At 34.7% G+C, this 12,770-nt stretch overlaps 1 protein-coding gene and 1 long non-coding RNA gene across 3 annotated transcripts; both read left to right on the forward strand.

The window, feature by feature from the left end:
- The first annotated feature begins 1,184 nt into the window (after positions 1–1,184).
- LOC130973358 (wall-associated receptor kinase-like 10) lies at positions 1,185–5,743 on the forward strand. 2 transcript variants are annotated; one of them, XM_057897842.1, is made up of 4 exons: positions 1,185–1,479; positions 1,932–2,538; positions 2,773–2,817; positions 4,426–5,743. In XM_057897842.1, exons 1-4 carry the CDS (start codon positions 1,213–1,215, stop codon positions 5,637–5,639), a joined length of 2,133 nt encoding a protein of 710 aa, XP_057753825.1. In that variant the 5' UTR covers positions 1,185–1,212; the 3' UTR covers positions 5,640–5,743. The 2 variants fall into 2 exon arrangements, with proteins under 2 accessions (XP_057753825.1, XP_057753826.1); XM_057897843.1 differs by having other exon boundaries at positions 1,280–1,479; positions 1,937–2,538.
- A 2,877-nt stretch (positions 5,744–8,620) lies between these two features.
- On the forward strand, positions 8,621–12,256 carry LOC130973511 (uncharacterized). The gene is made up of 3 exons (XR_009084162.1): positions 8,621–8,845; positions 8,932–9,249; positions 11,752–12,256. It is a non-coding gene; the product is annotated as an uncharacterized LOC130973511 (long non-coding RNA).
- Positions 12,257–12,770: the final 514 nt, after the last annotated feature.

Below are 12,770 nucleotides of genomic sequence, written 5' to 3' on the forward strand. Positions count from 1 at the left end.
TTGTTGTAATGCACTAGTATTGGGCGAGATTTAAGTATTTGTGGTGGGGTAGTAATTTTTCGCAATTTGCAAAAAGCATAAAAGACCAATAAATTTTTTTTGCAACCTACGAAATAGGTTAAAAAAGAATTATACTTTTTGCAACATGCCAAAAGCACCTTACATTAATGGTTGCATTTTGTAACTTGTGAATTGTGTTAAGCGTTAGTGTTAATATGATTTTGTTTGGCAAATTTTAAAAAAGAATAGGCCCAAATATATGTATTTTTACTTATTGCTTGGCCCATTTTAATAGAAAGTACCAATTTTAAAGTTATATTAAAATCTTTACTTGACCCAAAAAAAAAGTTATATTAAAATCTTTTATCCTAACTCTTATACAAAAGAAAGGTAAATTCAAATAGAACTAAAAATTAATAGTTGATACTCCAATAAAAATATATCTTTTTAATTTCTTTTCAATTCTTTAAGTAAAATAAAAAAATGTGATAGAAAATATTAAATAATAAAAAATTATATTTTATCAAATAATTAAAAAAAAAGAGAGATAAACCCTAGTTCAGCCTTCACATGTCACAAAATAGAAGAAAAAAAGTTTTTCTGAGATGCTGAGTTGATGAGGGTTTATTTAGTGTACCAATATATAAAAGGTGAATTTTATAGTATTTTTATCATGGTGTTTAAATTTTTTAATTTATCTTAAAAAATAAAATATTAAAAATAAAAAATTAAAAATTAAAATTTATTAAATAATATTTATTTTTCCTTTTTTAATAAGTTAGGCACAATATTAAACACATCATACCATTTAACTATATAAAATGTGCTTTTCACAATCCGTCCTCGCCTAACCAGAAATTTGGTGTACAGGTACAGGTACAGGAATTTCATATTAATATGTTTCGGGACCCGCCACAACATAACTCACCTTGTTATTGTGTTTTTTGGTACCATGACGTAGTCAATTTGGTCAAGCCATTCAATTCGAATTAGTCCAACATAAAATAAGAGGAGTTTGATTCAAACCGCTTTAATCGATTGAAGTGGTAAACTATATATTTTAAAATATATAATCTTAGTTGACTTATCAACGCGGAAATTTAAGCAAGCAAGGTCATGGTGCCAAAGGTTATATAATTCAGAGCTTACACATGTATCTGGCTAGTTTCTATTAAGATAGATAATATAGATGCACACATATTACCACAAGCCATGATTCTTCAATCTGCATTTCACTACTATTCACATATCATCATTTTGATGATAATATCCATATATCCATTGTTATTGGCATGTGCAAAAGATCCCACCATAGCAAAACCTGGTTGTGTTTCCACATGTGGGAACGTTGACATCGCTTACCCTTTTGGTATGAACGACTCCAATTGCTATGCTCACCAATTTTTCGAGATAGAGTGCAAAAATCACAAGCCTTACCTTGCATCATTCAATCTTGAGGTCACACAAATTTATGTAAACGTAAGAATACCCATATCTTTATTTTTGATAAATTTAATTTTTTTTATTAATTTAATTTTGATACTTTCGTAATTATTCGAAAAGATTTATAGATTTTTATAGATTTATATTTATATGAATAGTTATTTGTGAAAATTTATATAGAGTTATTTTTATTAATAATTAAAACAGTTAAATTATTTGATAAGTATAACTAATAAATTATACTAGGTCATCAATGACTTTCTTACACAACATGAACAATGAATCTTAAAATTGGCCCAATTCAAATAAAATATACTACATTTTAAATTACTCACCTAAATTTTAATATTAGAATAACTATCCGCACACCTAGTGAATTAAATATCCAAAATATCCATTATTCATATTGTTTAATATTTTCATTATCTACCTATACTTTTTTATAACTAAATTATTGTTTTTATGATTTTTGTATCTGTGTGACATAGATTAGTACGGTGGAGATCAAGAACCCAATCTACTATAGCTGCCAAAGCAAAAACGCTTTCATAAACCTAAAAGGAAGCCCCTACGTGTATTCCCAAGAATACGACAAATTCATGGCCATTGGTTGCAACAAACTAGGGTTCTTGCGTTCCAACGGTTCAAAGGTTGGCGGTTGCGTGTCCATCTGCGACGGCGATGAAGCGGTTGGAAAGGTTGAATTCGGAAACGACGGTTGCCATGGGAGATACTGCTGTGAGACTTCACTGCCTATGCATGTTTGGGAGTACAACGCAACAATAAGGGATATTGGAGATGGAAGTGAGAGCAACATGTGTAGCTATGCCATGATTGTGAGTGATGCTTGGCTTCAGAGTTATGGTTTGGGGATTCAGAAACTTAGTAACGTAGAGAACATGATTGATGTTCCTGCTGTTCTTGAGTGGGAGATTCGGTATGATATGGGGATCAATAATTCAACACTCTCTTCTTCCTCTCATGCTCGTTGTGACGCTTCGAGTCTTGCGTCTCCAACCAACACTACCTCTGGTTTTAGGTGTCGCTGCTTGGATGGTTACGATGGCAATCCCTACATTCAAGGGGGTTGCAACGGTACGATGATGCTATGGACAAATTAAATATGGTGAAAACTCAAGTGGAATCGACTTCATGAAGTTAATAACTAAGAGCAATTAGATGAAAATTTAATCAAATCAGTCAAATCATCTAACGATTCTCAGTTATCAATTTCACATGAAATCAACTCCACCTGAATTTCCACCATTAAATATTGTATCTCTTATTTCTGAAATGAATAATTATATTTACATCTTTGCTATATTTCAGCTGTGGCATCCGGTAAAGAAAACGGATCCAAGTGGGCTATAGTAGGTACGTGTATCTATCTACCTTATACACTTCATTCATATATAGTGCTCGTAAATTAATTATGAATGGCATTGAGGAATTAAAAACTAGCATTACATGGATCTAGTCATACATTCAATAATAAATGGATTAAAAACAATGAATTTCTTTGGCTATTATTGACGAATTTTGTCCCACAAAATAAATCTTTTATGTTTGAGAATTATTTTCAATAGGAATATGAAAAAAATTGGCGACCAAAAAATTTGATGCCACTTTTAGCGACGGATTTTGTTTCTGTCACTAACACCAATGTCTATCGCTAAACTTAAAAAATACGTTGGTAATTAGGGGTGGCAAACGGGCCTCAACCCGCCGGGCCAGCCCGCGTAACCCGCCAAAAAAGGCGGGTTGGGCTGGAAAATTAGGACCGCTAATAGCAAAAACCCGCCTAACCCGCACCGCTTAAACCGCGGATTTTGGCGGGGCGGGGCGGGCTTCCCCGCCGGGCTTAGTGTTTTTTTTAGTGAGGGGGTATTTTTACAATTTTTTGGCCAAAACCTAACTTCCTCCAACCTAACATACAAGAGTATGAAGATAAAAATTGAGTGGTTTGGATTATGTTTATGTTACTTTGAAGAGAATATTTATAATTATGATTTAAATTATGTTTATTTTGTTTTGGAGAGAATATTTATACTTATGTTTTGAATGAAAACTTGGTTTATAATTATGTTTATTAGATATTTATAATTACAAAGATTTTAATGTTTATGAATATAAAAGATATAATTTTTTATGCTTTTAGAAATTATAAATTTATTAATATGATTGTGAAATTATATACATTGTTTAGTAGTTAATAGTAAAAAAAAAAAAAAAGAGGAGCTTAGGCGGGCTTAGCCCGCCAACCCGCCAGCCCGCTGTTAGGCGGGGTGGGGTGGGATTCTAGGACCGCCTCACTAGGCGGGGCGGGGCGGGCTAGCCCGCCAAAAGGCGGGCTTCTAGCAGGGTGGGGCGGGGCGGGGCGGGCTTCCCCGCTTGCCACCCCTATTGGTAATAGAGAAAGTATAAATGGATCAAAAAAGAAATTTTTTTTCATTATTGACAGATTTTGTCCATTGCAAAATAAATCTTTCACGTTATCCGTTGCTAGTCAAAACAAGTTATTATTTATTTTTTTTATTAAAGAGCTAAAAAATCAATGACTTCAGCATCTAATTAGTAATGAATATTATTATTGAGAAAGTTTAGAGGTCAGCACTTTTATTAAAATTTGACCATTACTTAATTAACAAAAGAAAAGTGAATAATCTCATACCATTAGATGTAATTTCATACCATTAAAAACACTAATAATGACTATTTGATAACTACAAATTACAAAACCTGCTAGCCTTTAGCACTCGTCTATTGTTATTAGTGACTGATTTTAAAATTTGATGTCACTTGTAATAAATTTTATCAATCATTATTTCGATCATTAACAACAATTTCTGTTGCTAAACTAAAAAAATTGTTGCTAATTTAAAAGATTTTAGTAGTATATCTCCATTGTGAAATTTGGCTTACAAATTGACAGATTAAATATGGTTCAAAAATTAATTTGGTATTTCATTGAGATGTATGCAGGAGTTTCATCAAGTCTTGGGTCAGTCATTTTACTCCTTGGTGGATGGTTGTTGTACAAACTTATAAGGAAGAGAATAATAAAGAAACGCAAGGAAAAGTTCTTCAAGAAAAATGGCGGTTTGTTGTTAAAACAAAAGTTGTCTTCCGGCGAAGAAAATGTTGACAAAGTTGTTCTCTTCACCTTAAAAGAATTAGAAAATGCCACTGATAACTTCAATCTAAACAGAGTTCTTGGAAAAGGAGGCCAAGGTACCGTTTACAAGGGCATGCTAGTAGATGGCAAAATCGTTGCAGTGAAAAAGTTCAAAGTCCAAGGAAACACTGCAGAATTCATCAATGAATTCGTTGTTCTTAATCAAATTAACCATAGAAATGTGGTTAAGTTATTAGGGTGTTGTTTGGAGGATGAAGTTCCTTTGCTCGTTTATGAGTTTATTCCCAATGGTAACCTTTATGAACATCTTCATGAACAAAATGAGGATTTACCAATGACATGGGACATGAGATTGAGAATTGCCAGTGAGATTGCAGGAGCACTTTTTTACTTACACTCCATTGCTTCTCAACCCATTTATCACAGAGATATCAAATCAACAAACATACTTTTGGATGAAAAGTACAGGGCAAAAGTGGCAGATTTTGGAACCTCTAGAATAGTTTCTGCTGAAGCTACTCATCTCACTACGGTAGTTCAAGGAACTTTTGGTTATTTAGATCCTGAATACTTTCAAACTAGTCAGTTTACTGATAAGAGCGATGTTTATAGTTTTGGAGTAGTGCTTGTCGAACTTTTAACCGGACAGAAGGCAATATCGTCGATAAAATCGGACGAAGTGAGGGGTCTAGCTTCGTTTTTTGTTATGTGTATGGAAGAGAATCGGGTATTTGACATTGTTGCCAAAAGAGTGTTGAAGAAGGGAGAGAAAGAACATATAATTGCAGTGGCTAATCTTGCATATAGATGTTTAGAGTTGAATGGGAGAAAAAGGCCGAATATGAAAGAAGTTACCTTGGAATTAGAAGAGATTAGAAGATTGGATTATTGGAAGGGTGGTTCAGCACAAGAAAACTTTGAAGAAATTGAGCTTGATAGAAATGAAGACAATCAACTATGGGATGGATATTCATATTCTAATGTGTCAGAAACATTGCACACTACTACAAGTAGCAGCAGGGAACTCTCTGAGATTATGCCTATTCTTACAATCAAATAATTGGAGTTGTTCTTATAGTGTACATATATTATGTTGTCTTGAATTTAGTATTCGTCTTACTAGAGTTATACACATTTATGTTTTAGAAACTTTACATGTACGAATTGAAGATTCCTCAACGTGTGTTTTTTCTTTTTAAGATTTTTGTTTTTGTTTCTAATTTTTTTATTTTTTTCCATTTTGAAGGAATTTAGATTAGTCGGATGATGCATGCATCCTAGCTAAAAATTCATGGTGAGGAGCAAAACATATATCACTGGACCCATAACGCTTTATAAAATACTTATTATATAAACGTTCTATTAATGAAAAGATTAAGAGAACTTTAAAATCTAATTTTAGTCATTTAGGTACAAAATCTTTGTAGGAAGATTCAATCATTTCTCACATGTTATTAAAGTTTCATTTAAGGTGTTTATTCCGGTACGTTAAAAAATAAATACATATTAATATAATGAATATATGACTTAATGTGAAATGGAATATAGATTATATAATTTATATCAAGTGCTAGAAATAAGAGAGTAATATGAAGAGTGTATTATATTGAGTGAGTCCAAAAGTATAATATATAGGGGTATATATAGGTACTACAATAATCAAAGTAATAAAAAATACAATCGTATAATTAATATATAGATATTCTATATAAATATAAATGATATTAATTAATCTAAATTGATTCTAATTTATTCTCTAACATCCTCCCTCAAACTTAAGTGGGAGCTAAGGATACCAACTTGAGTTTGGATACTAGAGTCCGGAAACGAGTAGGATGATGGGCTTTCGTGAAGATATCAGCAGTCTTATCCAGAGTTCCAACAGCGATGAGGCGAACAACATCAATAAGGAGACGTTGCTGGACAAAGCGACAATCAATCTCAATGTGTTTGGTGCGTTCATAAAATACATCATTATGCGCAATCTGAATAGCACTGAAATTGTTAGAAAAGACATCGGTTGGAGATGACTGAGGAACATCCAAATCTGCAAGAAGCCAACGAATCGAGACAACCTCAGCAGTGGTGTCAGCGAGAGTACGGTATTCAGCTTCTGCGCTTGATCGAGCAGTGAATGTTTGCTTCTTAGCTCGCCAAGAAATGAGAGCGTTGCCAAGAAACAAACAATAACTAGTACGACAATTAGTGGGATCACCAGTCCAATCAGCATCTGAGTACGCCTGAAGGAACAAAGATGAATAGGCAGAAAAATAAAGTCCATGAAATAGAGTGCCTTTGATGTAGCGAAGAATGCGAAGAACTGCCGCATAGTGAATAGTACGAGGAGCTGACAAGAACTGGCTAAGTACATGAACGGGATAGGCAATGTCTGGTCGGATGACAGTCAAGCAGGCGAGACCTCCAACTAACTGTCGATAAAGAGTACGATTATTCAAAACAGTACCATCCATAGGGATAAATTGAACATTATGCTCAAGGGAAGTAGACTTAGTGCGACTATCTGTAATCTCGGCGCGAGCAAGAAGATCTGAAGCATACTTAGCTTGAGAGAGATAGATGCCATCATCTGTGGATATGACTTCGAGACCAAGAAATAACTGAGAGAACCAAGATCTTTCATCTCAAAAGTACGGTGAAGGAAGGCTTTGAGATCAGAGATACCATCAACATCATCTACAGTAATGATCATGTCATCAACATACAAAAGGGGAAGGATAACTCTACGTTCACTTTTACGAATAAAGAGAGCATTCTCATGAGGGCTGCAAATGAAACCGAGATTGCATATAGCTTGTCAAACCATTCATGAGGAGCTTGTTTAAGACCATAAAGTGCTTTGCGAAGGAGACAGACTTTGCTAGAAGAACAAGGATAACCCGGAGGTGGTTTCATATAGACCTTCTTTTTCAAATCGCCATTAAAAAAATGCATTCTTCACGCCTATCTGACCGAAAGACCATTTTTCAACTCAACTCAGTTATCTAGCAACAAATTCTACTTTTAGCAACAATCACATTTATGATATGTTCAGCATCAAATTCAACTTATAGCTGACAACAAATTCTACTTCTAGAGTTCTAGCAACAAATTCAGCTATGATAACTATGATGATAACTTTCAGGCAACAACGAAAACTTAAACTATGATAACTTTCAGACAGCAACAAAAAAAAAACTCCAATTCTCCAAATGTGATTTACAACAAATCAACATTAGCTAAATCATAATTTCAGTAACAAACTCAACTTTCAACAACAAATTTAACATGTACTAATAATTTACAGCAATGAAATTGAAAGAGGACTATCAGGCCCAAAGCTGAAACTCACCTGGACAGAGAGACGAAGCAAGTATTGATGGAAGACTTGGACCGAAGTTGAAACCCTAAACCCTGACTCACGGTGGAGGAAGTGTTGAAGGCCGAAGCAGGAAGACGAGCTTACGAACTATGACAGAGTGTGGCAGAGCTTGCAACAAGCTTGAGGCAATGACGAGCTTGAGGTGGCGACGAGCTTGAGGAGCCAGCGACAAGCTTAAGGGAGAGAGTGGCGAGAGAAGAGAGAGGTGAGATGGATTTTGGTTCTGGGTTAGAGCACTGCGCAAGGGGGTGTAAATAAGGGAGAGAACGACACAATTTTTATTTTTGAAAAAAAAAATATAATCCGAATCGGGTTACTTGAACCAATTCGGATCACTGTTTTCATAGAACTCGGCCGGGTCAAATCAATTTTTACCGGATTCACTGCTTAAATGGTTCGGCAAGTGGCTCAATCTGACTAAATGACCGGATGATTGGATTTTCGATCGAACCAATCAAGTCGACCGAATTTGATAACCACGAGAAATATTGTTTGTATATATTAGGTTTTATGGTAAATGTGGTTCCTATAGAATTAACTTTTATATGGAAAGGAAATTATTGCAATGCACTAATATTCATTATCGGTGAGATTTAGGTATTTGTGGTGGTAGTAATTTTTCGCAATTTGCAAAAAACAGGAAAGACCAATGAAAAAAATTTCGCAACCGCCTATAAAATGAGTTAAAAAAGAATTATAATTCTCGATTATATTACGTGTACATTAAAATTAGTCACTAAAATCGGTCACCACACTACGCCAGAAACGGAACATAGCGGCAAAGAATTGGCGACGTTTCACCTTGCCACCGCAAAGCAGTGGTGCGGATGAAGGCTCTCTACGTGTGCCGCTACAACAGCGACGATTGCCTAGTTAAACGCCACTAGGTAAGGATCTCTTAAATCAAATTCTGTTTTACCCCCTTTTTAATTTATCCTATAAATTCTAATTAAATCTTCCCCAAATCAAGCAGAACCCCGCGAAGAGTCCTTGGAAGCATGTGAACACTGCCGTCCCTAATCCACTGCTGCCGACCTTGGGTCCTCTGGCCGTCGTCGAGCATTTGGGGCAGCCACATTTCCGGAAACCCATACTCCCTTGTCCAGGGTGTGCGAAATCCCTGGGATCTGCAACACCCTGCGCCTCTGTCTGGGTTGTGGAGTCGCGCAGCTCCCATACACGCTTCTCCCACCGGCGTCGAAGTCTCCCATCACCTTGGTCATGCACGAAACTGTTGAGCCACCCTCCACTGTTCGCCATTTTGAGCTATCGCCGCCTCTCCTTGTCCCTGGTTAGTTCTAACACTTTGAGCTTTTCTTTGTGTTTTCACTCTTGGTTCTGCTGCTGTTTAGGGTTAGGGATTTGATTCATGTGACTTGGTCCCATATGAGCAAGCTCAGCTGGCTAATCATTATTCTACTTCTGTCATAATTTTAACCAATTGAATACGTGAGTGTTGATTAGCTAGATAGTTAATTGAGTTAGATGAATTAGCAGATTGTAATGCAACCTTGTCTCCCTGACAGAGCATGCCTTGTTTAATTAGAACCTAAACATGGAAAAAGGTCGAGTTAATATTAACATCACTTGATCTGGAATCTCCTATATGATTATTGAAGAGGCTAAGGCAAAATTGACTTACTAGGACACACTAGAGTACGGCAGCTAACACCATCACACCAGAAGATTGTGGTTGAGAGAATAAGCCCTAATTTTTTGAGCAGTTGTCAACTCCTAATGCAATAAGCAAGAGACCTAAACTAGTTCAATTCATGCAAGTTTTGAGTTCCTAAGTTATTTTGCAAGCATAAGTGATAACGTATATCTAGTTTTCAACAGTAAACATAAAACCTGATAATGTTTACTTTTACCATCCTTGGAGAAAAGCTATATAAGCTAATTACAGTAGTTAGTGCTGAATCAGGAACATGGTGATGAAAGTGATTTGTATTCGTCAAACGAACTTAAGTATAGCAAATCCCCAACTCAGAAATTAAATATAGGAAAAAATGTAACCTTTAATTATATTGCTTAAGATACAGGGAACAATGAGTTGTAACTAGTTTGGTTATAAAGAAAAGAATTATAAGTGAGTGAACTTATTTAGTTATAACTCATTAATTATTGGGTGAAGTTGGCTTATTTTTATAGTAAAAAATATAAATAACAACATAGCTCATCTTCTTAGAAAAAAAAAGAATAGATAGGAAGGAATTGAATGAACCTTTTGACATTGAATGTAAGCAGAGAGCAAATTGGGATAGCGGGGATGGTTGGTGATCTGAGCCAACCATGGCTACTAGTATTGGATGCATTTGAGAGAAGTACTTATAATTATGATTATGGGGGATGAAACAATAATCTTTTTGTATCTTTTGTTCTTAAGTGAAGCTTCCATTTTTTGCAGTACTTATAATTATGATTAGTATCTGCTATATGCCAATTATGCAGGAATCACCAATATATATATACATAATGAATGCAGAGTGTTGGATTAAGATAGCTATAGCTCTATATAGAATGAACAGTAAACGCAATTTCAGATTAGGCTACAATATATCTATCACCTTTTTGCATGCATTTCATTTACATTAACGTGAAGTACACTTTTCCAATGCCTGAAAATTGTGGTCCATAGGAAATCATAGAATTCATAATCTGTTAGTTCACTAATGCCCTTATATATTGCTAACTACTAACTAAATAAATAAATCCCTAACAACCCTTAATAAGCTCTAATTTTTTTAGCAGTACTCAATTTTGTACCTGCTTGCTTAGTTGAATCTCTTTAAAGCATATACATGTTATTGTAGAATTTTAAATTCTCCTTACTGCTTAGTTCCTGAGATGGCTGCATTATCAAGAAATTTGGTTTATTGTGTCTGAATCACTAATTTTGTGAAAACTCATTCATTACACTTGCTCTATATCGGAAAATTTGGTTTATTTGCAACAGAGAAGCTTCTAGAGCACACTCCAAACAAGGTTATTTTTCTTACAACTTTCTTATTTTATATGTATATAATGATCTTGATTTATTATTATTGTACTATTCCTCTTTAGCCTTTGTGAGGATTAGAATCGATCATTCTGTAGTAAGGAAAGGGAAAAATAATAAGAAGATCATTGAGACTGATATAAACTATAATACTATTAAAGCGTTATAAGCAATATACAAAATTGGCTGCTGTTCAACACTTCAACTTGGCCCTAGTTTCTGTTGTATCAAACTGTTATAATCAATATTCTAGTGGTTTTTGGTATTGTTGGATAATTGATAATATAGTATACTGTGGATTTTTGGGTTGATTACATTCAATGTATATCTTTCAAATATTCTCTGTGTATTTGCTGCAACATGTACTTGAAAATTATTTAGTCACTTAGCCTTAAATAAATATATTAATCTACAAAATTTATTACAAATATACTGTTCATGGCTTAAAAATGAGAGATTGAATAAAGATTATCTTCTTATTGCCGTGTATGTGATATTTGAAGCCAAAAACTATATATGGAACACAATAATTAATTTGGAGTTGCCCTTTGCAAGTGCTACACTCTTGAATGTACGTGCTGCTTTTTTTGTATAAATGGTTGGGAGTATCTTAGATTCCTAGGCAGAAATTATAGTCTCACATGTATGTAATCTCATATCTATATTTAAACCTGTGTTTTCTATATAGATTAGTCAATGAATTATATTTCAATTTTGGTTGTAACAAATTTACCATAACAGCATGATATGTGCTTTGACTCTTCTAGATTCTAATTTGTTATTTGGTTGAAATAGGTGCCCTTTATCTTCTAAGATGGCTAGAAAAGGTCGTTTCACGAAAAAACTGAAAGTAGGACCAGGATGTCAGCAACCAAATATGGCTCCGCCTCCTGCCTTTGCTACCCACCGCGATGACTCTGAAATTCTCCCGATAGTGATAGTGTCCCTCCAACTTCACGCCCGTTCCTTCTGCCGCGTAGTGTACTAAGGCCTGCTCCAGAAACGAGCACAACTACTCGGAGCCAAGCCATGTAAACTCGGCAGATAATGCTAATGATGTGGATTCTGTTGATTAAGAAGCTGATGGCTCGTTTGTTGATTCTAGAGCTCAGAATTGTAAAGGACGCAAGACTACAGAGTTTTGAAAAATCAGGATAATCGGTAATTTAGCCAATAATTTTTATGTGTTCAACATGATTTAGACACATGTTAAGTATTCTTAAATAGAATATTAGGATTGGAGATGTTTTGCATTGAAGCAAACATTTTATTGAATTAGACTGAGCAACTCTTTGAAAGAGATTTCTTTTTGTTAGTATTTTGATGGATATATATTTCCTGTTTTGCTTATATTTCAATTTTGTTTTTGCTAAAAGTTTAGATTCTAAGGTTGAAAATATTATTCAATCTTAAACTAAAAAAAATAAAAAGAATTATAAAAAATAATTGAATAATATTTTAAAACAATTATGCGTGTAATCAATGAAAGACCCAAATTTCCATTTTTTTAATTTCTCGTAAACTAGCGGCGGTCTGTAACTGTCGGTATCTCTTACAGAAACTACATTAGCATTTAGCGGCGGTTTCAACGTCTTGAACTATCGATAAAAATTGCGGCGGTTTGAAAACCACCGGTAAATATGAGGTAAATCGTGTTAGTAGAGTTTGGTGGCGGTTTTCTGTTGGTGTGCCGCGAAATCTTGATTTAGCAGCGGTTATGCCAGCGGTTTCTGGAAACCGCCGTCAAATCCAATCCCGGCACCCATTTCATGGCTGTCCGGTAAACCGCCGGTATTTGATTTCGCAACGGTTTA

Source organism: Arachis stenosperma, chromosome 4, assembly GCF_014773155.1.
Source record: "Arachis stenosperma cultivar V10309 chromosome 4, arast.V10309.gnm1.PFL2, whole genome shotgun sequence".
NCBI classification, from domain to species: Eukaryota; Viridiplantae; Streptophyta; class Magnoliopsida; order Fabales; family Fabaceae; genus Arachis; species Arachis stenosperma.

Coding starts and splice junctions, on each gene's coding strand:
- LOC130973358 (XM_057897842.1), top strand. CDS start 1,213: ATGATTCTTCAATCTGCATTTCACTACTATTCACATATCATCATTTTG. Junction 2,539..2,772: donor CATTCAAGGGGGTTGCAACG/GTACGATGATGC, acceptor GCTATATTTCAG/CTGTGGCATCCGGTAAAGAA. Junction 2,818..4,425: donor ATCCAAGTGGGCTATAGTAG/GTACGTGTATCT, acceptor AGATGTATGCAG/GAGTTTCATCAAGTCTTGGG.